General features: G+C 48.4%; 1 protein-coding gene across 8 annotated transcripts in view; it reads right to left on the bottom strand.

Annotated features, from left to right (window-relative positions):
- The window catches only part of PDGFRA (platelet derived growth factor receptor alpha), a 47,668-nt gene extending 20,113 nt beyond the window's left edge, over positions 1 to 27,555 (bottom strand). The window contains exons 1-12 of one of the 8 annotated variants that reach the window (XM_053578029.1): positions 27,375 to 27,555; positions 16,732 to 16,792; positions 14,756 to 15,073; positions 10,825 to 11,085; positions 9,675 to 9,805; positions 7,452 to 7,623; positions 7,171 to 7,360; positions 4,539 to 4,654; positions 3,345 to 3,471; positions 2,144 to 2,337; positions 1,042 to 1,136; positions 692 to 824 (exon numbers count right to left, since the gene is read on the bottom strand). In XM_053578029.1, the coding sequence (XP_053434004.1) occupies positions 692 to 824; positions 1,042 to 1,136; positions 2,144 to 2,337; positions 3,345 to 3,471; positions 4,539 to 4,654; positions 7,171 to 7,360; positions 7,452 to 7,623; positions 9,675 to 9,805; positions 10,825 to 11,085; positions 14,756 to 15,073; positions 16,732 to 16,780 (1,786 nt within the window). In that variant the 5' untranslated portion in view covers positions 16,781 to 16,792; positions 27,375 to 27,555. Of the gene's footprint in view, positions 1 to 691; positions 825 to 1,041; positions 1,137 to 2,143; positions 2,338 to 3,344; positions 3,472 to 4,538; positions 4,655 to 7,170; positions 7,361 to 7,451; positions 7,624 to 9,674; positions 9,806 to 10,824; positions 11,086 to 14,755; positions 15,074 to 16,731; positions 16,793 to 24,044; positions 24,131 to 24,731; positions 24,868 to 25,200; positions 25,220 to 25,403; positions 25,423 to 26,369; positions 26,481 to 26,659; positions 26,680 to 26,865; positions 26,913 to 27,374 lie in introns of those variants that run through there. The other 7 variants (XM_053578033.1, XM_053578037.1, XM_053578036.1 and 4 more) reach the window with 7 other exon arrangements.
- Between the last annotated feature and the right edge of the window lie 224 nt (positions 27,556 to 27,779).

Genomic DNA, 27,779 nt, shown 5'->3' on the forward strand with positions numbered 1-27,779 from the left:
AAGACCTACACTGCTGTACACGCTGGGAAGATACAGGTGGGGGGTTAAAACCGGGGTCTGGCATTTTTCTAACCACGCACCGTTAGACTGTTCTTCAGGACGCAACCTCCGCCTCCTTCGTTTGCCGTTATCTAGTTTTCATTCATTCCAAATGTGATTAAAAAAAAAAAAAAACTGTCTTGTACTAAAGCTTCATGTACTTGGTCTCAGACCAAGCTTGTGATAAGTTGGCTTGCTTATTTTTACATATTTTGCTTTAAAATATACCTATATTTTTACATTCCATACTCCAAGCATATGCACCTCCTGCGTCCGCAGAAAGTGCTGCCTCCGAACGCGCTCATTCATTTCTCATCTGCTCCTTTTCAGTCCCAGAGATTCATCTCATTTTCAATGTGTGTCATTTCCAAAGCAAAGCTATTTGGGTGAGTGTACTTGCCAGGCCCCTTCACATTCTCTTCTCCTTTTGTAAAATTTTCTTTAACCATAATTTGTTATGGAATGAGATTTTAAAAAAATATCATTGCAGTGATCCAATTAACTTATTGTCAAGACAGAAATATATTTCTGAAAGCAAGTGTCTACTGCCTCACCCTCACTAGTTCAGCTCCTCTATTCTAGCAGAGGCTGCAAACGGAAAAGCCACTGGCGCGTGGGAACGGAGTCCTGGGAGAGCAGCCCCGGCGCTTACCCAGCACGAGTCCATCTCTCGGAAACTCCCATCTCGAGTCGTAAGGCAGCTGCATCGGGTCCACGTAAATGTATTCATGTCCATCAGGGCTGATTGACTCGATGACCCTCCAGCGAATTTCATACCTTGGTTTCTATAAATGACCAGGACAGGTAACTAGTGAATTACCGAAGTCCCAATGCACCAAAGCTCCACCACAGCAGCGAAGTGACTGGGCACACAGTAGGGTCCAACAACACTCAGGCCCCACGTGATGACCGGGCTCTTGGTCTGTGTCAAGTACTGAATGAGGTGGCTATTCCTGTTCTTACTGCCTTTAAAGACTTTTAGTTCTTTGAGAAAATACCCACCTGCTTCCAAATGACGACGAGGACGATGAGTGAGATGATCACAATCACCAACAGCACCAGAACCGCGGCCGCCACCGTGAGTTCAGAACGCAAGGCTAGGGGACGAGAGGGAGTGGCACGGTGAGAACCATCCTCACAGAAAAGCAGAGGGGCAGGAAGGCCGGGGCAGCAGCGTCTGCACCGGGATCCCCCACTGCTGGTGGGAAGTGAAGGCCGCCTGGCTCTTCCTAGGGACAGGACACCATCTCTCAAATGTCTGCACCTGGGACACTAAGACCACCTTCCCCAAGACGAGAAAGGAACAAAACTCAGTCACGGAAGGGCAATACTTTCTCCAAAGGCAACCTTTTGGACAGAGTTTGAAATGGCAAAATAGAGATTGCAAAATGAGATCAGAGCTACTGCACATCCATGTAGAAACTTCTGCTTTATACCCTTGATTATAAAGCTTATTTTGAAAGACTGTATTTGGGGGGGGGGGGTTTGCTTGTTTGTTTGTTTTTTGGAGACAGAGTCTCCCTCTGTTACTGGGCCAGAGTGTGGTAATGTCACAGCTCACAGAAACCTCAAATTCCTGGGCTCAAGAGATCCTCCTGCCTCAGCCTCCCAAATAGCTGGGACTGCAAGTGCCTGCCATCATGCCTGGCTCGTTTTTCTACTTTTAGTAGAGATGGGGTCTCACTCTTATTCAGGCTGGTCTCGAACTCCTGAGCTCAAGCAATCTATCCACCTCAGCCTCCCAGAGTGCTAGGATTACAGGCGGGAGCCACCATGTCTGGCCTGAGACATTGCATTTTGCTGATATTGATTTTGGCTTCCTTCTTATTGGAAGGAGATGATAAGACAGAAGATCCTTCCTCCCCAGCTCCATCCACATGCAGACACTGAGAGTAAAGAGACTGGGGAGCTATGTTATCAGCCACACGTTTGCCAAAGGGCATCTGTAAGGTACTATTTTAAACCTGAAAGTAAGACCCAGATGCCCTTAAGAGCATTCACAGCCTTGGGGCCTTCATTCCTATGGGACCCTATCTGGGGTTCAATGTCCTATTCTAGAGGACAGGGCTCAGCTGCCAAGTTGTCTAGTTATGGAGAGACTCACTGGGCGCCACCAGCTTCAGCTCTCGGTTCTCGGCCCCCAGGTGGTTCTTGGCCAGGCATCGAACTGCAATAGTCTCTTCCACCTTGGAGAATGTCACACGGCCCTCCACTGTGCTCCTGTCTTGGGGGTGGAGCTCTGTGACCATGTTGGAGACGTTGGTGGCCAAGACTGTCCATGAAGTTTCATTGTTACACCTAAAGAAAAGAAGGGCTTAAGCATACGGCCAATTATTGAGAGTCACGGAGGTGAGCAGAGCTGTTCCACACGTGGACACTACAGGCTGACTTTCTTGTTTGATGTACAGATTTAATATCAAGACATGTTTGCACATGCTCAGGAGGGAACAACTGGTGCTTGAATTACTCAAAGCTAACTTTTAAGGAGGCAGAGAGAAACAAGTTTAGTGAATTTACTGGTGACCATTCCCCAGTCTTGAACCACTGAGCAAATGGAATGGCTCAACTTCAAGCAGGTTTAAGGATCCAAATTTCCTACCTCTTCAAAAAGGCCTGAGTCCACCGACCTCCCTTGCCACCCACACTGGCAAGAGCCCCTGAGGTCACTAGGGTTGGAGCAATCCTCTGGGTGGCACTACATCTAAGACCTAGATTCCAGCTCCAGTCTGGAATCCATCAGAGCTCAGTCAACACCCAAACCCACCCACATCAGTCCTAGGAGAGGACAGGACTGGGAGTCTCAGCCTTCAGGAAGAAACACGAGGCTTCCTGGGGGAAGTGTGGACATGTAGCCAAGTGTCCATTTAGAATGGTGGGGGAGGAGGAGCTGGGGAGTTGAGTCCCCCCAACAGCAGCTGGAAGGAGGCATGAGCCATCACATGGGCACTATCATCATTGATGTTCCCCAAATAAGGAATGAGAGGTAAAAATGTGGGCCAGGGTAGTAAAAATTCTCTTAGGATAGTAGTTCTTAACATTCATCTTTTTTCAGATTAGAGACACTTTCAGAGTCTGGCAAGGGCTATGAACCTTCTCCTCCAGCTGTTCATGAACATAGCCCTGACGCTGGGGTCCATGTTCAGAACCCTACCTAGCAATTTAGGAGAAATGTGAACCTTGGGCCAGATGAGAATCACAGATATCCAAAAAAAGCCAACAAAAGACATGAAAGGTATTTGAGGCCCTTTGTGTCAAGGAGGAAGGATTCTGACCACAAAGGAAGAACAAACATCTGGTTTCCATACTTCTTAATATCCTTGCAAATCAGCCACTCGATCTCAGGAAGGGGTGTGCCTTCAGCCATGCACCTCACAGTCTGCCCCCCTGAGGAGCCGTGGTGGTCATCAACCAGGTCCAGGATGGACGCGGGAACTGCAGGACACGGAAGGAAACCGTCACTGAGCAGGGCGCTTCCCAGAATGTGCAGGCACCGCGAGAGAGACGCGAGGCCAGAGCCTGTCCCCTCAGCACCAGAGCTGCCCTGGAGGGATTGGAACCAGCTGTGTGGGTCACACTCCAGTTCAGACAGACCCACTCAGCTAAGAGCATTTTCACAGTTTCAGTATTTGGGGATTTGTGCCCGTGATGTGTTAAGTCTGGAGTGAAGAAAGCGAAAAATTCCTACAGTTATTCGGCTTGAAAGGCAAGGAAGCGCTGTGTCCCGGGTTACACCTGAAATAGATTCTATCGGTTTGTTCTTCACTTGAATTTGCGTGTGAATTGGAACAGGTAAATTTCCCTATTACCTGGAACAGCCCCACCTGTGTAACGGTGAGTCGCACGTCAGGCGGATGTTTGTAACTCAGGGACTGCTGTGTATTAAAACTTGGGATTCAGCTAAAGTATAACCTAAAAGATCATTCACTAAAGTGCATCTGTGGGATATTAATAGGTTTTAAAGATTATCTTTTTAATCCATGGTCAAGTACATTAGAGATATGCTAATATTGTATCACAGATTTATGAGACTCAGATGAGCCTACCTAGGACAGTACGTGGCACACTGTAGGGACTTGGGGAATAAATGCTGAACTTGAATGTCAAAGGACTTGGGCACTCGGTTCTGGTAGGGCCCACTGTACAATGTCTACAAGGGAAGCTAAGCAACAGCCTCCAGGACAAGTCAAACTCATCTGGACCAAAGCAATCCCTTCTCTCCCCTCAGAATTGGAGGCGCCATATTGAGAAACAGGTGTGAAGCCAGCTGGTGGAAACTGGGAATTCCCTGAACGCTCCTGAGTAACCCAGAATGTTTCAGAAATACCTGAATTCATGAGTCCAACAAAGCCACCCCTGACACGTGACAGCTCCAGTCCCTGCCTCATCCTATAAGTATGGCTTCTCTTCCATGACGTGCAAGCAAAGTGCCAGGCTCTCTCTGGGAGGTACGCCCTGACCATTCCCCGCTCTTGCTTCACCTTCCTGCTGCCTTTACACACCTTGAGTTAACAGTTGGAACGTGTAGCTCTTCAGGTCATCCTCATTTTGAACCACAATGGTATAATGGCCACTGTCTTCTTCCTTAGCACGGATCAGCTTCAGCTTACTTCGATACCTTAAAAGAAAGGGATTTTCTTTCAACAACAGCTAAATGAATTCCGATCATTTAGTTAATGACAGTCTTAAGTTAAATTTTAATTTTGTAAAAAGCAAAGCCATCTTTTGTTATTGTCTGTGTCATCTCTTTTCTGGGATTCTCAACATACTTGCTGCGTGATGAACATCTGAATCATAGGCACATTTCTTACGAGAGAAAACCAGACCTTTTCAGATGAGCAATGGCCATCCCCAAGAGCTATCAGTTCTCCTAAGGCCTGACTTCTGAATAGGAAAGAAACACACCTATCAGCTTTTCTTTAAAAAAAAAAACCTTTGATTTTTTACCTTTTAAAAACATACTTGCTTTCCCTCATTTAGGCGGTTCAGCCAAACAATGGAAACCACTGGATGAAGGAATGAGTATGCCGAATGTATCAAATGCGCACAGGTCCCCAGGACGTAACATCTCTACTTGCTTGTATTTTCTTAAAGAAATGCAAAGGTTTCCTAAGAACCTGATGAAACTGACAAAGGTATTTCCCTGAGGGGCAGAGAGAGGTGCTGGACAGATGTTTTAAGAGTGGGCTTCTTACAACACATCCTCTTTATGTTTGCTTGTTTTTAAAGCATGGGATTCTATCACCTATTCAAAAAAATAAGTTATAAAAAATACACCTCTTCATACTTTATCGAAGGAAAGTTTCCCCAAAAGATCATTCATGGGTATTACAGACGGTTTTGCTGTGTGTGCGTAAACGCGAATGGCTGTGTCTGCGTGTGCACATACACGTATGCATGACCGTTCACATGTGTTACAAATGGCTGTGCTGTGTGTGCGCACGTGTGTGCATGTGTGCATAAATGCAGCATTCTCCCATCTGGTTGTCCTTTATAAAGCATTGCGGTGTGGAGAAACCAACAGAATGCAGAAGGAGCACATTGGTTGTGGAGCAAAAAGCACACAGTGTTCTCATTAAAATTCTCCATGCCTCAGTTTCCCTATGTGTAAAATGTGATAACTATACACACAGCACAGAACCATTCTGAGGATTCATTAAATGAGATGACACACGTGAAAGCATTTTCTAGGCACAAAGGGCACTCTGCAAACACTGGGCTGTGGACAGGTGACAAGGGCAGGCTGGCATGGCTTAGCCTCTGCTTCAGGCTTATTTCCTTATGTCCTCGTTGGCACATGGGGACTGCTGGTTTGCCAAATGAACCCCTGCCTTTCATTGTTCATTCTTGTTCAGCCAAGAAAACCAGTGCATCCACTTGTTTTAAGCTCTTGAAGCCAGATACCCCATCTGGCATGTCCATCCTTAGATCCTCTTGCCCCAAAAAGGAACTAAAAATATACGGGCTGAAGGATTCTTAAATCACTGTAACAGTGGCTTGCCAGAGCCACTCAGTTGGTGACCTTGTCTGGTCCCTGCAGACAGCGCTCTGGCATGTGTTTGAGGTGCAGGCTGTGTGGGGATCACCTGTCCTCTCTGCCTCGCAGCCTCATGGGAAGCGCCCAGTGGAAGCTGCCCACCTCACTGGGCACCTCCGCAGCCTGTCATCAGAAAGCCCTCCAAGTCAGTATCCCGCTCCGTTTTGCCATCACCGTTCCAGGAAGGTCATAACATTCCATTTCTCAGACATTGCTTCTCAGGTACACATGAATTTAGTTCAGAAAGAAGAAAGCAAATCCCGAGGTTAAGTGAACTGATGAGAAAGGTTCGGTTCTCCCCTTTCCCAAAGGCTTGAAATACAGAGCTGACCTTTGTCTCTCCGGGATGATTTCTGACAAAGATTCAGGGCTGAATCTGCCAGGCCCTTCAAGATGCACCTTCTGATTCTTGGGTCCTAATCCAAGCTTAAAACTACAAGAGACCTCAAGATAGCATCAGATGCAATTCCTAGCTTTGAAAGATGTAAGATCTTGTTTATCCTATGTTGTAGATGAGGAAACTGAGGCTGAGGGGTGACTTACCCAATCCTCCACCACTAGTTAAGAGAGAACAATCTACCACTTTGATCAAAAGGCAAGGATCCTGAGTTATTCCCTGACCAAATCTGGCCAGGCCCTCCTCTCATTTCCTGTGGAGTCCCCAAATGGAGCAAACATGTTCCAAATTAAGTCAATGATGTTTTGTTTCATGTTAGTTGACGTGATACTTGCCTCATGAATAAAATCCCCATAAGTGGCTGCTTGCAATATGGATGGTGAACATAAGAAATATGTTCAGTCCAACTGGGTCCAACTTCACTTTTTTCCTCCACCCTTAGCTGAACCCAGTGACCTTTCACTGGGGGGCAGAGCTTCTTAATTCTTCTTTCTTCTCATTTTATCGTTAAATACTTACCAAGATACTATTGCCACATCACAATGCTATAATTAAAGGGACTCGATTTCAAGCATCTCTTAACTCAGACTGCCACGTTCTATAGACTGGCTTCGGTTTGGGTTGTAAGACTCCCACAGACCTCAGTCTACGCAGGGACACACACTGAAAAGAGGCCTGCTTGGGAAGAATGTCGCTTTACCTTATTTCCTGAATCTTTTCCACATCTGTGGTGATCTCTGTGAGATTCTCAATCAGAGTCAGGTTGTCCTTCAGCCAGGATATCCTGGGAGGAGGGTAGGCCTGCACGTCCACCACGAAGTGTTTCACTTCATGCAGGTTGACGGCTTCCAAGTGGCTGAAGGTGGGTTTGATTTCAATGAACCCTTTCTCTGTACAGGGAAGAGTTTCCATTAAATAATGATTACTGCATATGGGTCCCGAGCAGCGTGGATGACTGACATTTTAGAAAGTGGGACGTACCATGGACAGAAATAGTGACTCTCTTCATTTTTTTCACCTCCTTGGTAGCCTGGCGAGCGGCACATTCATAATCGCCACTGTCTTTCACTGTGGCCTTGGGGACTGTCAACGTGTACACCAATTTAATGGACGGGATTTTGATTTCCTCCAGCATCGTGACACCTTTCCCTTTCTACAGCAGAAGGGGAAGAAAACCGACTTGTCAAAAGCTGGCTCCAGGGAGGGAGCACTAAAGGGTGTGTCAGGGTAGGGTCATCGTTGCAATGACGTCGCAAAGTTGTAACCACAGGATGGTGGGGATACTGGCAATGGCAGAGACACTGTGCAGCTGTCGGGGCTACATGGGGACTCCCTGTACCTCCTGCTCAGCCTTCCTGTGAACTCCAAACCACTCTATAAGTCTAAAAAAAAATCTAGCTCCTTACAAATCATGTTTTAAAAGCACATTTAATGTCACATGTAAAGTGTTTGTGCTGCAAAGGGTGAAACAAAGTACGATCTAAACACTAATACCTATTACTTATTAAACACTGTTCTACGTATAAAAAGGACTTAAAGGATTTATCTCCCTGAAATACGAAGAGTGATACTCAGGAAAATAGTTTTTCCTCTGTTTTTTTTTTTCTTTATTTTTTAATTTAATTTAATGTTTTTTTTTTTTTCCTTTTGAGAAAGAGTCTCACTCTGTCACCCTGAGTAGAGTTCTGTGGCATCACAGCTCACAGCAACCTCACACTCCTGGTATCAAGCAATCCTCTTGCCTTAGCCTCCCAAGTAGTTGGGACTACAGGTGCCCACCACCACATCTGGCTAGTTTTTCTATTTTTAGTATGGATAGGGTCTCATTCTTGCTCAGGCTGGTCTTGAATTCCTAAGTACAGGCAATTCACCCACCTCGGCCTCCCAGAAGGCTATGATTATAGGTGCAAGCCATTGCGCCTGGCCATAGCTTTTCCTCTGTATGTCTATATTTTATAAAGTTTTGGCAATAAACCTGCATTATATTTTAAAAACCCAAAATTTTTTAAAAATGTAATCACTAATCTATGTTGCTCTCTCTCAAAAAAAAATGTATTTTATAAGACAGTATTTTGTTTATATATCTGTGAGCCAAATAGCATGTACTTGGGTTCAGAAAAACTTCTCTGTCTCCATTATGAATGGAAAGAACTGTTTACATTTTAAGGATTAAAGGCCATCAAGTCAAATATGAACAAAAATCTCAAACCACTTCCTATTTCAGGGAAGATGTGCACAGATGCCACAAGGGATGTCTCTTCAACGAGTGAAGTTTATAAGGCGGGGGAAATGCCGGCCTTCCGGTCAGATGCCCCCGCAACAAACGCACGAAGAACAGAACTGGATAAAGGGAGGCAGAGAAACACACAGGAGAGAAAGCCATCAAGTGCCAAAAAGAGTGGGGAGCAGAAATTACAAGTAAGGAGTGAAGGGGAAAACCACATATACACGTAGATTTTGTTCTCCATGAGGCCACTGTATTAAACACTGTCAATCATTCCTGCATGGGGTTCACAGCCCCTTAAACCCAGTCCCCTTACACGCTTACCATGGTGCACCAGACCCAGTGTGTACATCTCAGTGGCCTTGGTGGCTCTCCTCCCCCCTTCCACTCTCCACACCTCCCCCCTTCCTCCTTCATGTACGGACCAGCTTCTGGCACAGTGCTCAGGATTGGAGACAGCACCTAAAGCTTTGCCGAATGATTACATGGTGCCAGCTCACTGAACGTGAGCCATGCCATGACCAGGCAGGTCAGGGGCAGAGCAGGAAGATGTGGTGCTGTCCTGGGAGCCAACCAAGCAGAAAAGGAATGGGGGTGGGCAGCCAACACCACCTGACGCTTCAAGCCCAAAGGCATGGGAGCCCAGACGACTGCTTCGGCAGCTAGCAAAGGAGAAAATCTAGTCATCTTTTGCTTTTCTTATTTTTTGGTTCTGTTGCCACAGAACCTTCCTATTTCCAACTTCTGAAAAGGAATACTCGGTGTACGCTCTCCATGTACTCTGCAGGCCTTGGTCCAGCTATTCTCATCTCAAACCACCCCATTGATCAAGGAGCCTTAAAGTCCATCTAGTCAAATGTGCTCACTGTAGAGGGGGGAAGTTAAGGTCGAGAGAAGCTCAGTGGCAGCTGGACTCGAGTGCAGGCCCTCTGAGCCCTGCTGCGCTTTGCTCCACACCACTCCACGTCTTAGGCACCTACCACTTCTCCAGGGTAAGTCCACTTCAGGTCAACCACCTCGTTGTTAAAGACAGCACAGGTGACCTCGATTGTTTCTCCTGCCTTGTATACAGTTTTGAGAGCTTCCATTTCTAGATCCAGTTCTGATGTTGCTAGAAAAGAGAACATATACAAGGGCCTGAAAACCCACAGGAGAAAAGGAACACACACAAGGGCCAAAGCCCACAGGAGACAGCCAGGAGCTTACAAGGCTCAGGTTGCTTTATTTGCTTCTTTAAAAAAAAACCCTAAAAAATAAACTGCAAACTAGTTTGATCAAGACAAACTTCAGAAAATCTCAGATATCTTCATTTTGAATTGGTGTACACCTTGGCATGTAGTTATAATACAAAAACACAAAGTAATAATAACAGTAAAAATCAATTAAACAGAAGTCTGCTCTCTTGAGCATTGGGTCATTTATGGCTCTACTCTTCTGCCATCACCTTGGCCCATGTGTTTATTCAATCAATCCACCTTGTCTAGGCACCTTGCTCCTGCCCCAGCATTTCTTATTTCTCTCTTCCACTCTGCTCCTGAGTTATTCTCAGCACTTTCCCAGAGCCTAGCACAGTCCCTGGCACAAAAGAAGCCAGTGTCTGATTTTAAAATGGCACACTCCTGCCACCGCCATCCCTCCGCAGAGACTAAGCACTCAAGACACATCTGCAGACCCCAGTGACCCATTCATACTAACCACTGCACCAAAGGGAGGAAGTCTACAGCTACCATCTGGCCTCCGAATTGAAATCACTTTTCTTAAGTTACTAAAATTAATCTAGGCATCCAACCACCACCACCCCAGGCTTATGTTTGTTTTTAGGGCTGCTATAGTCAGGAATGTGAGCAAAGCAGTAAGAGGCTTATGCAGAAAAGAATTCCTTATAGCATTTTGAAACCAATTAATGAAACACGAAGGTAAGCAAGCTGTAGCCTTCAGTGATTTTAAGCTTAGTATTATTATATAGCCACAGAGGTCAGCCTGCTATTGTATTAGGTAGGGTTCTGAATCCCCAAATTGGAATTCAGAATCTCTAACACCAGGATGGCGATTTAAAAAAAAAAAAAATCTACATGCATCTGACGATTTTGCCGGTTACTCTTATTTAAGGCAGAGAGAGGGTATGAATACCTTTTAAGGCATAAACGTTAAATGGGATGGTCTGGAACGTCTTTCCGTTGACAGTGGCCTCACAGACATAGGGCCCAACAGTAAAGGTCCCGTTAAAGCCCTGTCTGCTGTCATAGGAAGCAGGTACCACCCCGTCACTGTTACGTAAGGTGACAGGAGTCTCAGGATCAGTCGTGCGACAAGGAATGATGGCAGAGTCATCATCCTCCACGATGACTAAATAGTCTGTCATTCCGAGAGGTACAAAGGCTACATCTGGGTCTGTGGTTTAAAAAAGAAAGACTGTATTGAGCATTAGTTTCACCTTTATGTATACCCAGAAAAATTATCCCATTGGCATTATTCTTTTTTTTAAATTTCAGATTGATATGAGGGTACAAATGTTTAGGTCACATTGTTTTTGTTTCTAAGATAAGTTCACGTTGTAGTTGAGCCCTTCACCCAGGGGTCTGTACACCCTCACATTGTGCACATTAGGTCAGAATTTCCATTAGCATTATTCTTATTAGGTATGATTTACACTTTAAGAAAATTTGTTCCACCACCATTAGTCATCATGACAGCTTAGAAAGAGACTGTAAAGTACCCTAAACCCCATAAATACATCAATACAGAAAGTTATGATTTAATAAAAAATAAAAAAAGAAACAGATTGTAAAGTATGAATAATACCAAACTGCATGGACCAGACAAAAAATACTAACAATAAATATAAACACTAGCCAAGAATCTATATCAGATTTAAGCAACAGGCTCAGTGCCTGGGGCTCAAGCAGCTAAGGCACCAGCCACATACACCTGACCTGGCGGGTTCGAATCCAACCCAGGCCCATCAAACAACAATGACAGCTGCAACCCAAAAAAAAAAAAAAAATAGCCGGGCATTGTGGCAGGCGCCTGTAGTCCCAGCTATTTGGGAGGCGAAGACAAGAAAATCGCTTGAGCCTAGGAGTTAGTTGGAGGTTGCTGTGAGCTGGGTAGAGTGCTGTGGCACTCTACCCAGGGTGACAGCTTGAGGCTCTGTCTCAAAATAAATAAAAATAAAAAATAAAACCAAAAATGGACAATAAGACAATAGAGTCCAATTCTGCTCAAGATAAGAAAAAATATTCACAATTTTTAAATTACGGAAGGCTTTTTTTTTTTTTTTTTTTTTTTTTTTTTTTGTAGAGACAGAGTCTCACTGTACTGCCCTCGGGTAGAGTGCCGTGGCGTCACACGGCTCACAGCAACCTCTAACTCTTGGGCTTACGCGATTCTCTTGCCTCAGCCTCCCGAGCAGCTGGGACTACAGGCGCCCGCCACAACGCCCGGCTATTTTTTGTTGCAGTTTGGCCGGGGCTGGGTTTGAACCCGCCACCCTCGGCATATGGGGCCGGCGCCCTACTCACTGAGCCACAGGCGCCGCCCACGGAAGGCTTTTTAAAACTCCTATCATCTATTATCAGCAATATTGAGAAGAAACACAGAAATATATTTATTAAAAAGTAGTCCTTTGGCCAGGCGCAGTGGCTCACACCTATAATCCCAGCACCCTGGGAGGCCAAGGAGGGTAGATCACCTGAGCAAGAGCGAGACCCCCTCTCTAAAAAAAATAGGCAGGTGTCATGGTAGATGCCTATAGTCCCAGCTACTTGGGAGGCTGAGGATCACTTAAGCCCAGGAGTTTGAAGTTGCTGTGAACAATTATGCCAGGGCGCTCAACCCCAGGGCAAATGAGTGAGACTCTGTCTCAAAAAAAAAAAAAAAAAAGGTAATAATCCCTTGAGTAATACATAAAATGTATAATTCCATAGCCTGAGAATTTCCTTTCCAAAAGAAAATCAGCTACTTAAGCTACTATGGTAATAAGTAATAAGCATGTCAAGCATCAGCTGCAGAAAAGGCCCCTAAGCCTCCATTATTGCCAATAAAAAGATCTCTGTTGGACGGCAATGCAGGGGCTACCTGGGTGGTGTTTGTGCTGGCAGGGGGGAGGAGCAAGAAGAATATTTGTACAGTCTTAGGTGGATCAAAATGTCAGGACTCATGTACCTTTAACAAACCCACATGCCTACCATTCTCTTCCCAGCAGGGGGGAAATCCCTTCACACTGAGAAGATTTTGCTGAAAGAGCCTAAGTGTGAATGAGGTTGGGGTGACAGTCTAAATACCCACCCTTTTTGAAACAAAATTCTTTTATTGTTAAGAAGGAAGATTGATATGGATAAGAGAGTCATGAAAGAAGTGAAAAGGGTCTAAATCCCTGGACACCGTGGTTAGGGAGGACGGGAAGGGGAGTCCATTAAAAACTGAAAAATAAAAGGCGGAAAGGTAGAATAATACATTCTGTAAGAAACCCCCAACTCGACCGCAGCCAAACAACAAGGATGGCAAAAATTATAATTGGTTTATGTTTTGTTCCTAAACCATGTGTTCCAGTTGTAGTTCTCTTTAATTTACCCAGGTACGTACTGAAATGGCCATCTGTCAAATTTGTGTTTAGAGTTCCAAATTCTTGAACTCTTATTAGCAAAGATTTCAACAAAGCTGCAAGTTAATTTCAAGTTAAAATATACAGATTGATATCGCTAACACAATGATCAGGGCTGGCATTAAAATGCTCATCTTCCCTGACATCATCTACCTGCCAGCTGTGTGTTGCAGTGTTTCAATAATGCCAGGGTCAGCCGGGCATAGTAGTTCACGCCTGTACTCCTAGCACTCTGAGAGGCCGAGACAGATGCATCACCTGAGTTCAGGATTTTGAGACCAGCCTGAGCAAGAGCAAGACCCCATCTCCACTAAAAATAGAAAAACTAGCCAGCTGTTATAGTGGGCACCTGTAGTTCCAGCTACTCAAGAAGCTGAGGCAGGAGGATCACTCGATCATAAGAGTTTGAGGTTGCTGTAAACTATGATGTAACAGCACTCTACCGGGGTGACTGAGTGAGATTCTGTCTCAAATATAAATAAATAAATAACACCAGGGTCTTTTCTTTTAACAGCTAACCTTGCCAAAAGGCCCCATGTACAGACACAGATACTAAATCTTAAAGAGTGCACAGGGAATGCTAGGTGAGAGGTGGACCAAATACATCTCAAGTTCATGGCCAAGCCTAGTCAGCTTGCATGGCTGCTGTGAGAAACCACTGCATGCTCCTCAACTACACTAGGCACAGCTGTCCATCACAGACTAAGTCCACACTCCCCAGGGAAGCCTCTAGCCACTGACTGAGCAGAACTGGGTACGGCAGGCTGGAGGCCAGCTGGACCTCCCTTCACCAGCACAGCGTCTAGCACTCATGTGCCTCCTCCCTGCCCTCTCCCCTCACTCAGGGGCACATTTACCATGCAGTCAGAAGGCTCTCTCAGCCTCTGCAATCCCACCTCATGTTCCCTAATATGACCCTTGCGTGCTTAATTACATCTCCTTCTCAGATGACACAGGATGACCTCATTAGTATGGGATTTCTGCCCCTCAATTTTATTTAAAAAGAAAAAAAATCCCTTCCAATTCATCAAGAGTTAAGTCTGAAAAACTGGACTTTTATTTAGAAGATATTATCATGATCCACCAGCAACTCCAAGATGGAGTCCCCCTATAATTTTGTGTCCCCAACACTTGATGCAGTGCCTGCCACACTGAGCATATTTCTTCGACCTGATTGAACTGAGCAGAAATGAATACATTCCAGATTTTGTACACAATACCAAAAAAGGACATGCCACGATGAAGATTTTTCAAAACTTAATACAGCTCCAAAAGGTTAACAATTAATATTTTTTGATAATGACATTACCAATGATCTCTATTTGGGTGTGTTCTCGTGTATTTTTCAGATTTCCTCCAACAGTTACTCACCATTTTTATATTTTTAAAAAACCTTAGCACAATTAGCAGGAGAGTCAATACAACCCCAAGTGTGGCGCAGGGGACACATGCACTCACCTGGCACGTAGATGTAAATGTGCCGGCCTTCGGGCTCACCCTCCTCTGTCTGCGTGTGGTTGTAATAGCAGGTGTACAGCCCCGTGTGGGCTGCCGAGGCGTTGGCCACTTCCAGCACCTTCACAAAGAGGCCGCTGTTGTTCTCCTCAATTCTGACCTCCACACTGGGGTTCCCTTCTTCAGACATGGGGTACTGCCAGCTCACTTCACTCTCCCCAAAGCATCTCAGAGAAAAGGATGAATTCAGCTGCACAACCTTTTCGTTTTCATTTGGGAGGATAGAGGGGAATGAAAGCTGGCAGAAGATTAGGCCTGGCCCTGCGAAAGGAAGCACGCTCTGAATGGGGTGTCGCTAGAAAGGGCGGCTCGCCCAGAGAGCTGCGAGAAGCAACAGTAGCAGCTTAGACAAACAACGACCATTTCTACCCAAAATCCGTTAGCCTGGACACCCATGAAAGGCGCCCCCTTATAACAGCCACTGCATCTGCTGAGAGCAGCAACGGTTCCAAAGGCCTCAATAGCCCCTCCAAGCCCCTCTGGATTCATCCCTCCAAACACTCAAATGGATAGAGGGTGCCTGATCCCAATTCCATATTTTAGACCCTTATGTGTGACCACAAAATATCCCAAGATGGCACAGACTCAAGCACGTATAGTCTTTGTGGTTCACATTCTCCGCAGAGGTTTCCTTAGTTACAAACATGGGATGAGGACAGAGACAGGGAGACTGACCAGACAACAAAGGAGATCAAGAACCATCTGCCTTCCATCGCTTACCAGCCCTCCTGCACGCTGTGTCTCCCTGATAACTTCCAGGGCCAAGGCAGGGTGGTGTAGATTTTAACTCACAAATAATGAGTAAAGCCCCAAAATGAAAACTCTGAGTTCATCTTAGAGCCTCAAATTTCAGTCTAGCTTCTCTTGTCTCTAAAACTGACAGAAGAGCTGTCAGTCTTAATTATGCCTTAATTAGTTATTAATGGTCTCTGACCTCCCTTGGACCTGGATGTGGGAATCCCACCCAGTTTCAGGATGTGACCACTGTGACTCCTGAAGCTCAGGACAGCTCTGCATGCATGTGGGTCCCCCTGCTCCACAGCTGGGCAGACTTAGTGCAGCTGAGAAGAGCTGAATCTCTGGTCTCGCTCAACTCCACCATGTCCAAATAGATAAGACCTAAAGACACTAAAAGACTGAGTTAATTCCTCAGACTACGAAAGCACTGCTTTCATGGTGAATATCTGTAGTGCATAAAAATCTGGATGAAAACTGAGAAGGTCCAATAAATATTTCAATAAATGGCCCCAATGGCATTCTCCTGCTAGAAAAGACTTAATAGGATTTTTCAAGAGCCAGACACTCACCTGTCAGTTGGTTTCTAAGAGAAGGTAAAAGTGGCTCTGGGATTAGTAACGTAAGCATCTTTCATTAAGACGGGTATGAGTTCCTGGGCAAGTATTTTCTATTTATTCCCTTTGAACAATTTTTTTTTTTTTTTTTTTGAGAGTCTCACCATGTTGCTAGGCTGGAACGTGGTGCCTATTGACAGACACAATCTTTGCGCACTGCAGCCTCTCACGCCTGGCCTCAAGTTACCCTGTCTCAACCTCCCAAGTAGCTGGGACTACAAGTGTACCACTGCCCCCACTGAATATGGAATTTATCTGCTCCATCTCTGCCGAAAGCCTTTGTCCTAGGAAAAGGAAGCAGGTAGTAACTGAATTTAGACTACTACTACTGACAACATTTCAATGCCAAGATTAGATATATACTAACGCTTCTGGTGGACAGTATTCCTTCTGAAATGGAATTAGTGCAATACAGCAAAGGGGACTGAACACGCATGGTCATTCTAGATTACGTCCTATAGATGCACTCTTTCTCTTCACTCTTCTGGACTGTGCAAACCCACAGAACACAGCACTTAGGAAACAAGGCACCCGTGACCACAAACTCAGAGAGGACGGGCATCATACCTGTGAGGAGACAGCCTACGGCCAGGAAGGCCCAGCGGGAAGTCCCCATCGCTCTGGAAAACTGCAAAAGTCAAAAGTCAAACAAAAACAGCATTAGCTGATAGAAACATCCCTTGAGCCTATTTCACTTTGTGTTTTGCATAATGTAAAACATTAGCAGCACCATTTTAGTCCAAATGTCCAAGTTTGGCTCAGCACCCGTAGCACAGGGGTTACTGCTCCAGCCACATACACTGAGGGTGGCGGGTTCGAACCCAGCCCAGGCCAGCTAAACTACTGCAACAAAAAAATAGCCAGGCATTGTGGAGCGCCCCAGCTACTTGGGAGGCTGAGGCAAGAGAATCGCTTAAGCCCAAGAGTTTGAGGTTGCTGTGAGCTATGACTTCACAGCACTCTACTGAGGGCGACATAGTGAGACTCTGTCTCAAAAAAAAAAAAAAAAAAAACATATCCAAGTTTAAGATTTAAAACAGTAAGATGCCTGAGAAGATAGCCTGATAGCCCACTGGGGCCCCACGGTCATGACAGAAGCCACCTGAAGCAGCTTGTTAATTCTGAAAAGTCCCAGAATGTGTCCAAGACAACGGGGGAACTTCTCCTTTTAGAGCATAAAAATTAAGAGGTTGAAAACCAAAGAAATGAGGACGTGTATTTTCTCAACTCCAAACTAGAGCTGTTTTCATCTCAAATAAGGAGTTCACATCCTCTGCAACTTGGGAAAAGTTGCTTGGGTGGAAACAAATGCCTTCACTTGTAAGTGTCCTTCTGATCTAGAGTTTGGGCAACTCCCACCAGCCAGTGTCACTGAGAGGCTCAGACAGGGCTGTCTGGCCGGGTTCTCACAGGACCCTCCCTCACAGAACATGCAGGAAAGGCAGGGCACAGGCAGGGGAGGAGGAAGCAGAGGAATGGGAGGGGAAAGGTGTCGCCTTCCTGTGTGGAGAGGACACAGCAGCCAGCAGGATCAAATTCAGTGGAGGCTGACCATCTGCGTTCATATTGGGGTACCAGCATCTGTACAAACCAAGTTCAAGAGCTCTCTGATTTCCTACCCAGGAATCTGGGGAATGGGAGAAATTGAAATTGAATATCCATCTGATACAAAAGGGCAAGAGTGGACAAAAAGAAAGGAAGGGACAGAAAAGAAAAATAAAAGCAAAAACAAAATTAAAGAGGGGTCCATTCCGGCAAATGCTCTGAAAAGACCCCTCTTCTCTATCTTTCCCTTTTCACGCACACCTCCTTCACTTTACCTCCCCTCACACCCACCAGGAAGTCATTGGTAAAAGTGATCTTACTAACGTCAACAAAACCCCATCTGTGCATGGACTTGCAGGTGCTGGGCCTCTAAGTACCCAAGTTTCAAGTGAAGAGGCCACGCTAAGCGGCCTGGGCAGGCGCCCAAGCTTCACCATGAGCCATAATAAATAGACCACCTTAGTCCTGGTCAGGGATGCGCTGGGACCCTGAGTCGCTCCCCAACTCATGCAATGAAGTGAGCCCAATGGGACTTCATTTGTTCCTTTACTGACCTTAGCAACTAAGATGTATGCACATAATTTCTGAGTAAATTGTCTTTTTTAAAAAAGAAAGAAAAACTCAATGCATTCCTGTGTACCCTTAGCTGGGTTGTTGGGTTTTTGCAGGTTTTTTGTTTGTTTGTTTGTTTGTTTTTGGTCGGAGAGGATCCAGTAAAGAATGTAGTTTTTGGCTGGGCACAACAGCTCACGCCTATAATCCTAGGACTCTGGGAGGCCAATGCAGGTAGATGACCTGAGCTCAGGAGTTCGAGACCAGCCTGAGCAAGAGCAAGACCCCCATCGATAAAACTAGCCAGATGTTGTGGCAGGCACCTATAGCCCCAGCTACTCGGGTGACTGAGGCAAGAGGATTGCTTGAGCCCAGGAATTTGAGATTGCTGTGAGCTATGACACCACAGCACTCTACCAAGGGTGACAGAGTAAAACTCTGTCTTGAAAAAAAAATGTCATTTTTGGTGGGGCCTGCTCATGCATGTCTGATTTAAGGTGGTCTGCTTGCAGGAATCAGATTTCTGCTTTACTGAATTCCACCAGGAAAAATGGAGAAGGAAAATGAACAGAGTGAAAAGTGGAATAGTGGTCATGGGAAAGGGCTGGGTTAGATAGAACAAGAGAGTGAGAAAGAGAGAATGAGAAACAATTGTCCTTTTAGTTTGTGCATTTTATTTACTTGTTTAGGGATAGGGGTCTTGCTTTGCTGCTGAGGCTGAGTGTGGTGGCTATTCACAGGCGCAACCACAGCACACTACAGAGAAACTAATGTTTACTACCAAAGTATTCATGTGTACGCTATGTTTGTTAAGAACAACTCTGTGATTACTTTAAGTTGATTTTAAAAGGGCAGTCAAAGCTCAGGGAGCTTTAGCAAATGACCAAAATCACAAAGATGGTGGCAAAGCCAGGATTCTGCATGCTGCAAAAGCTATGCTCTCTCCATTGGACTACAGGGTCTCTCTCAAGGCAAGGCCAGGTCAGCCGTATCTCATCCCTGCACCCCTCTCCTACTATCTCTCTCTCTCTCTCTCTCTTTTTTTTTTTTTTTTTCAGTTTTTTTGGCCGGGGCCAGGTTTGAACCTGCCACTTCCGGTATATGGGGCCGGCGCCCTACTCCTTGAGCCACAGGTACTGTCTCCCACTATCTCTTAACGCAAGTTAGCCCCACCTTCCTTTTCCGCTTACCACAGCAGAACAAACACAATCACAGGGCTGTGAACCCAAGCGCAACTGGCACAATGCTGGCTGGCGGATGTTCCTGAGGTCCCTGGCATGTGCCTGGGATGTGAGGTCTCCACATTGCTGCTGTGGCAGGCGCAGCAGGCCCCACAGCCAGGCTGGCCAGCCTGACTTACACAATTAGCAGTAATGCCTGGGTGTTTGTACATATAAGTATCAGCCTCCCCCTGATAATCCACTTAGCAAACTTCAAAGGAGGCCTCCAGAGCCAGCCTGATGTCTTGGATCTTATCACATTTATATCCTGCGTCTCTTGGACGAGGCTTGCCAACCGTCATCTTTGCAGTACTCCCGAGCTCGGGCGGGCTTGCTGCTTTGCCCTGGCCAGACCCCACCAGATTTCTTTCTGTGCATCCAGATATCATGGACCCGCTGCCAGGTAGGATTATTTACTGACACACAGTGGGCAATTAAAACAGGGAGTCTGAACAAGCAGCGATGCAAATACTGAGAATCGACGAGTGTTTGCTGAAGATTACGGATTCCCTTCTCTGGTAACACTGGTTCCCTGGCTAGAAATCCAAACGTATTTGTGAGGTTTCGTGTCATTACTCCTCCGTAAGTTGGACGATTTACTCGTGAATAAAGGCAGAGGTAGTAGTGGATAAAAACAGGAGAGATGGAGGTTTCACTCATCTGCTGGCCCTGTGCTGAGTCTCTCTGAGAGTGAGTCTTTCATTTCTGGTACTTTTCTACTCTTGGAGTAAATGTTCATCCTTAATTAGTAATGCCTATCCTGGCTCTCATCCAAAAGTCACATCTGCAAGTGTAAGTAACTGGGGTTACAAATTCTGAGGAACATGGCCCTGTGTCACTAAGAACAAACCACTTTGTACAGAAGGAACAATAAATTTTATCCAACTCATTTTTTAATAGTAATTATTTCTCTTATGCTGACTATATGTTGAACTTCAGCCTCAATCCTCTATAATCACAGCTCAAAATGCATTTGCGTCAGTTAAGAGAACAAACTGAGAAAAGTGACCTCTGCCCTGTTCACTGTCAGGGCAGTGACTTGTGGTTTCCCCATCCTCTTGCCCCTCTTATGCTTTCCCTCGGAAGATATGACGGAAATCAGATTGGACTAAGTACTGATCTCAAAGCTGACACTTTGGAGTCCACTTGGAACCTCAGTCTCTTCTTCTATAAATCAAGACTAATAAGATCTGACCAACCATGCTTGCCCTGCTACATTATTATAAGGACTAAACTAGACAGTTTGACAAAAGTGGTTTGATTTTCACATTGACTTTTCTTTCTGCAGACTCCAAAGATGTTTTTGTTGAGAAGGATGGCAAAGGTAGCTACTTCACCTGCTCCTTACTAAGAAGCATAGTGAGGCCCCAGAGGCCACACGGCTCAAAATGTATCTTCTGCCTACTTGGAGAAGAGGACCTGAACTTGGATTCTGCCCAGGCCAGCAGCCCACTTCTACCTTGCTGCCTCCAGCCTGGTATAGCTATGAAGGCTATTCTAGGGCTGGGTGCAGTGGCTCATGCCTATAATCCTAGCACTTCGGGAGACTGAAGAGGGAGGATCCCTTGAGGTCAGGAGTTCAAAACCATGAGCAAGGGAAAGACCACAATGCAACAAAAAATAGAAAAATTAGCCATAGTGGTAAGCACCTGTAGTCCCCAATACTGGGGAAGTAGAAGCAGGAGGATCACTTGAGCCTAGGAGTTAGAGGTTGCAGTTAGCTGTGATGACACCACTACACTCTAGCCCAGGCAACAGGGCAAGACTCTGTCTTAAAAAAAAAAAAGAAAGAGGGTGGTGCCTGTGGCTCAAGGAGTAGGGCGCTGGTCCCATATGCTGGAGGTGGCGGGTTCAAACCCAGCCCTGGCCAAAAAAAAAAAAGAAAGAAAGAAAGAAAGAAAGGCTTGGCACCTGTGGCTCAAGCGGCTAAGGTGCCAGCCACATACACCTGAGCTGGCGGGTTTGAATCCAGCCCGGGTTCGAATCCAGCCTGGCCTGCCAAACAACAATGACAGCTGCAACCAAAAAAAAAAAAAAAAAAAAATAGCCAGGGGTTGTGGCAGGCACCTGTAGTCCCAGCTACCTGAGAGGCTAAGGCAGGAGAATCTCTTGAGCCCAGAAGTTGGAGGTTGCTATGAGCTGTGATGCCACAGCACTCTACCCAGGATGACAGCTTGAGGCTCTGTCTCAAAAAAAAAAGAAAGAAAGAAAGAAAAGAAAACTATTTTAGGATGAACCAATATAGTCAATCACATAGACAGAGACACTGATCTGTTTGGAGCTATTGTCCTTTTTCTTTAACAGGGGGCTGTTTCCTCACATGCAAAGGAAAGTGAACAACCATCGATCGTGACCCTCCAACATGCAGAGCTAGAGGATGAACACACAGCAAGCCATGCAAAGGCTCTCTCTAGCCAGAAGAATGAAGAGCAAGGCATCTTCTCACCAAGCTTGAGAGCCAGCTCTCCCATCACCATCTAAACAGAGCATCTGGCCGCAAAACTGTAGAACACTGAATTTCACTCTGCCACAATTACAGGCACAGTAGACACTCACAGCCCCCAAAAGCCACTATGACTTCAAGATTCAAATTTCCGAAGTTCAGTTAATTTCAGTTCTCTAGAGTTAATTCTAACTGAGAAAATTACACATCTTATTTTTTTCTCTGCAAATGTTCGACTCAGTCTCCTAACTTCAGCCCAGGCAACCGGCACGCGGGTCTACATTAGTGGCAACTCCTCCTGATTCCCAGGACAGGGTGGTTAGCAGGACCTCGGCAGCCCACAGGGCCTGTTTTGTTGTTTTGATCTCCCGGAGATCCGTCAGACATTCCAGTAACGGGTGGAGGGTGGAGTGTTTTCACACAGGAGCATTTTACGGGACAATCTGAGCTCGTAAACCTTTCTGCTCTCCCTGCACCAGGTATTTAAACACAGGAGACTAAAGTGACATATCCTTTTGATTGTCACCAAACTGTGTGACTCCTTGTGATACACTTGAGCATTGGGCTTAAGGTCCCCAAGCCCCCACACTAGGTCTCCTCACTCGTAAACCAGAGCACAGATCCCGGCCTACTGTCCTCAAACAGGCCTGCGCTGATAACCAGATGTTCAACATATAAATGCAAAGGATTAACATCTAAGAAGAAAAACAACACAAATGTCCACCAAGTAAATGTTCTCTGTCCAACCATTCTGGCAGCTTCGCAGGAAGGGATAATCAGTGACGATCTTTTATGGTCCTACTGGGAGAAAAATGCATCTTCCTAATGTCCCACTTGCTCGGAATCTCCGCGAAGCCCCTTCTCAGAGGGTCACAGCAGTTCTCGAGACGGGCCAGCAGATGGCAGTGTTGGACCTGTATCCCGGGATCCGCGGACACGCAGATGCTGCTGTAAGGAATTCTGAGCTAAAACGTCCCAAATGTTAACTTCCAATCTTTTTGTGGTGACTACAGTAGAAACTGAGAAAAGTACACATCTAATTTTTTTCTCTGCAACAAATGTTCGACTCAGTCTCCTAACTTCAGCCCAGGCAACTCGCACGCAGGTCTAAACAGGAATAAGAAAACTCCGAAAACGCCTAAATCCGGTCGGGGCCCCAGGAGAACTGAGTGAGGGGCAGGCATCGCCCCACCGTCCCTGTCCCCGTCAGCAGGGGCGCCGGAGCCCCCGGACACAGGGAGACCACGCTGTCGGCCAGGCCGCAGAGGCTCAGCAGGACTCGCCACTCGGACTCCACAAAGCCCGTGCTCTCATCACCTCGGCCTTGCCGCCCCCTCGGGGCGCGGAGCTCCCCTGGGCCGTTCTCGGGCAGCGCTGCCCAGTCGGATCGCTCGCTCTTGTCACTCGGCAGAAACCCTCCCGCCGGGGGCTGCGACGGCCGCGCAGCCGGAGAACCCGGGCTTATTGGAAACCCCTGTTCCCTGCACAATAACGCGGGGTCGTAAAACAAACAAACAGCAACAGGCCACCTGCGTGGTAGGGGAACTTGAGAGCGACAGGAACACAGAAAGCGGCGCCTGCCTCCCCAAGAGCGCCCGGGACCCGTCCACCTTCACTGTTTCTGCTTCCCCCACATTCATTTAAAATCACGCTCCCCCTCTCAATCCCAAATCCGGGAACCTCAGTCCCCTCTCATCCCCCCCGAGCCTCCCGGGCCCACTCAGGGTCTACGGGACGTCTAATGGAGACCCCGAGGCAGGAGAGAGGTGGACTAGGTTAGCCTAAATTTGGCCCACGGGACCCAGCGCGGCGCTCAGGTGCTGCAGCGGCGCCGACCGCCCGGGGCTGGCGGAAAGCGGGATGCGCAGAGCGTCCGCTAGAGGGCGCGGCAGCCCCGCGAATCTTCCCCAGCTCGGCGGCCCGCCGGCCCCGCCGCTTAGGCTCAGGGTCCCCGACAGCGCAGCCGGGACCGCGGCTAGCTAGCCTTGGCTGGGGAGGTTCCGCGCCGTGAACCAGACCCTGGCTCCGTCCGGCCTCCGACCCCCACACACACACCCATAGAAACACGGTGTGGTCTGCTCTCCCTCCCGCCACCTCTGCACGCTCCGTGGCTCAGTTACCCTGGAGTTGGTGGCGACGCCTGGGAGCTCCGGGGACCCTCGCCCCTGCCAGCCGTGCTCCGGCCCTCGGAGCAGCAGAGGCTGCCGCGCCCCAGGCACGACGCTCGGAGTTTGCATTGTTTTCAACTGAGACTAGAGAGGGGGCCGGGCGGGGTGGAGGGAGAGGGGCCGGGGGTGGGGGCAGAGGGGTACAGGGGTTTAGGGTTACAGACGCTCGCCAGCGCCTCCTATAGGCCTGACAGCCTCACGGCCGGGGGCTGCAGCTCACAGGGAAGGCCCGGGGAGCAGAGCCCGCGCCCCCTCGGCTTTTAAGAACCCGGCCTTTCCTACTGCCCACCTGACCAACACTCGCCAGAGCCCACACCCGCGCCTGTCCGGCCTCGCGTTCCCTTTACGCAGGAGAGAGGAGATTGCAAAAGGAGGCAGGGAAAGAAGTATCCCACGCCCGGGGTTCCCTTTATCCCCTCCTACAATCTACTTTTCCAGCCCATCCCTCGTTTGCCATTCTGTTTAAAACAAAAAGAAATGCCGCCACCGAGCCACTTCAGCAGAAGACCAGCATCCGCAGAGCCCGGACTCGAGTGCAGTGGGGAGAAGCAATTTGCCCCCGACCCTGCATCGCACCCGGGGCGCGCCGGAAAGATCCCCCCACCTTAGGCTGAACGCGAGGGACGCTGAGAGCCGCACCTTTTGGTTACCGAGCTTTTAGCTCTTTCTCTAAAATTGCCACCTTTCCACCAGCAACATGTAACCTGGTCGCAGTTCCCCGGCGGTCAGAGGGAGTCCCGCCCGCCAGGGTCTGCAGGAAGGCGCTGGCCACCACGTCCCCAAAACGCTTCTCAGCGATGCGCGCCGCCCACAGTCTGTCCCCAGGAGGCACCAAATGGACCCGCCTCGGCGCCAGACGCGTTTGCAGCTGGAAAGCCCGGCCCGAGGCCCCTCCCCTGCGTCCCTCCCCAGCCCGCGTCCGGGGAGGAAAGCAGCCCAGAGGCCGAGAACTGGGAGCCTGGGCTCCGCTTCGGTCCCTCTCGATCTAAGGGCGGGAGCAAGAACCAGGGACCAGCGACGGGCTCCGTCCCGGGGCACCCTCTTCTCCCGAACTCCTCTCTCTCGTGAGCGAGGTCTAGCTGCACATGGGTCAATCCAAAAGCAGGACCTTGAGAGAGCTCCGAAGCTGGGGCTGACCAGGGCATCAAAGAGCAGCCGGTCGGCCCCACGCCTGGCTGGGTCCCCAGGAGGGAACCCTCATTGTGTGGAAGTGAAGAGGGGTGGGGGATGCAACGCCGTAGTGTCAGAGTCCAGGTTGGCCAAGTTGCGGGGACCCGGCGGGGTGTAAAAAGCAGCGACTGAGGTGCTCACTCCGGGGCACCTCTTCTCCCCTCCTGCGGGAACATTAGTCCGGTGAGATGTGCAGCCGAGGACCGTCGTGCCTCATTTGTCCTGGATCCCGCCCCCTGCTCCAAAAACTTCTCCAGTTCTGGTCGGGAGCGACTTCGGCGAGGCGAGTCGGTCCAAAATGTTGAGCAATTCAGCCACAGAGCCAAAAAGCCATTTCCCACACAGCCCAGCCCCGGGCTTCTCCGGGCTGCTTGGCTGGGCGCAGGGCGGTCCGGACGTGAGGGGGCCTTCAGCTCGCCTCCCATCCTGGGGAGATCGAGTGAGTGGCAAGTTCTTCCAGACACTCTTTCGGCACAGCCTCAAGTCTCGACAGGGCAGGGAAGCCAGGCGCGGGACCCACTCTCCGGCTGCGGGAGAGACCGACAGCTAAGCCAGCCAGCTTGGCACTTCCTTCCGGACCAAGACGCGAGGCCGGGCTACCTGCAGCTTCTGCACACCTGGCTCCCTCCAGCACCCCCATTCTGGTCCCGCCACACTCTTCGCTCTGAGCTGGTCGACAACCTTTCCGAATAGAACCTCTAATCCCCAGTTTCAGAGCCAAATGGGCGCCGCCCGCTCCCCTGGCGCTGCCGAGAGGAGTTAATCTCAGGAGTAAAAAACGATTTCCATGGGCATAGACGGCGAGGGAAGGAGGATACGCATAGACATCGCCGAAGCCCAGGAGTGGAAGGGAGTGGGGTGACTGGAGGGGACAGGGCAGAGAAGGGCGAGCGCAGACGGCAAGTGCCACGCATCCCCAGGCGGAGAGTTGAGGGCGGTTCCCAACTTTTTGTCTTACCTGGAACCACGTTTCCCCGGTTCCTAGTCGTCTCTAACTAACTTCCCCACAAGAGTTCGGCACTTTTCTGGAGACCTTTCCTCCAGTGCTGTGTGCAGCCGGACCGAGCCTGGCTTTGAAGAAATGATTCACGGAGGAAAGGGACCCACCGTAACTGGTGGGGGTTGGGGGTCACCACGCGCAATGAATGAGGGCTCCTTGGAGTGCAGTTCGAAATTCCTCAAATCCCAGTTGCTGGAATGCAAGGCGACGACGGCTTCTTCACTCCGGGCCAAATGTGTTCGTCATTACTCCAGACCGCCCGCCTGCGCCGCGGCTGTCGCCCCCGCGCTAAGGCTGCAACCCGAGCTCACTGCCCGGGGGGCGCCCGCTCTCCCCCGCACCTCAAACCCGGCAAACCGCTTGAGAGATCACCCCAAACACTCGCCAAAGCCCGCACCGCTTGCTTGTCTCGCAGCTGCCCCACTGCCGAGCTTAATCTGGCCCCGACTCGCACCAAGCGCAGCGCCGTCCAGTAATTACGCGCGCTCGGCTGGCGCCATGTGCACCCAGCCAGCACCGAGGTCCGGCCTCCAGGCGAGCCCTTCACGCCTCCCCCGCCCTGAACCCCTTCCCGCGCCCCACTTAGCGCTCTTCTCTCCCCACCTCCCTTGGTCCCTCAGACGCGCTCCACACCACCGGCTGCAGCGCTGTCCCGCCAAACCGCGGGCCAGGAATGAAAGTACTCATTTAAAACCTGTCGCCTTCCAAGACCCACTGCCAAGAGCAGGGCAAACACCTCCGCTCCACCCCCAGCGTCACTCGCGTCCGTCCCAGTATTCGCGAACACCACCCCCACTCCCGAAAGAAACCTCAAAAATGTAAGCCTAAACAATTTCTTTGGGAGGCCATAGGGTTGTTAGAAAAACATTGCTTTTAAAAATAGGTCTGGAAAATGTGTGTTTTTTAATCCCTAGACTTTCTAACTCTATGGTTATCTCCCTGAGTAAAGTTTATTTAGAAAAAAAAATTACTCTCTGGACACACAACCGGAATTCAGCTCCATTTTTTTTCCTTATTGCCCAAAGTTTTAAGTTACAATACTTCAGTCTTTCTAGCCCCACAGTCTGATCAGGGATTTCCCTTAGAAACAAAAATCATTTCTTCTCCCTTACCTCCTCTTTATGTCAGTCTGCGCTGAAAACCCTACCCACCGGGCGGAAAGTGAGTCCACGGCCTCCAGTCCTCGCCCGTAGTCCCTTCCTCTGTTTCTCTCCCTGTAGCTCCAACAGTACTGGGCTCAAAAACCGTGCTTTGTAATTGATTCGATGTTATAGTCCATCCTTCTAAAACTAATCATTTTCTCTAAGTAAATAGCTGTCAGGAAATAAAGCCCCCCCTCCTCCACCTGGGCCTCTTCAAAATAAAAGTTTCTTGCACTCCCAGCGCTCTGAGTCTCCCGGGCTCCAGATTGCGCTTTGCCTTTTGCTCTTACGCAATCAGGGGGTCCAGTCCCAGCCCCCAGACTTCGACAACAACTGGGGGGCGGGGAGAAGCCGACCAGATGGGATAGTGGGAGG

The sequence above is a fragment of the Nycticebus coucang genome, chromosome 23, assembly GCF_027406575.1.
Source record: "Nycticebus coucang isolate mNycCou1 chromosome 23, mNycCou1.pri, whole genome shotgun sequence".
Classification (NCBI taxonomy): domain Eukaryota; kingdom Metazoa; phylum Chordata; class Mammalia; order Primates; family Lorisidae; genus Nycticebus; species Nycticebus coucang.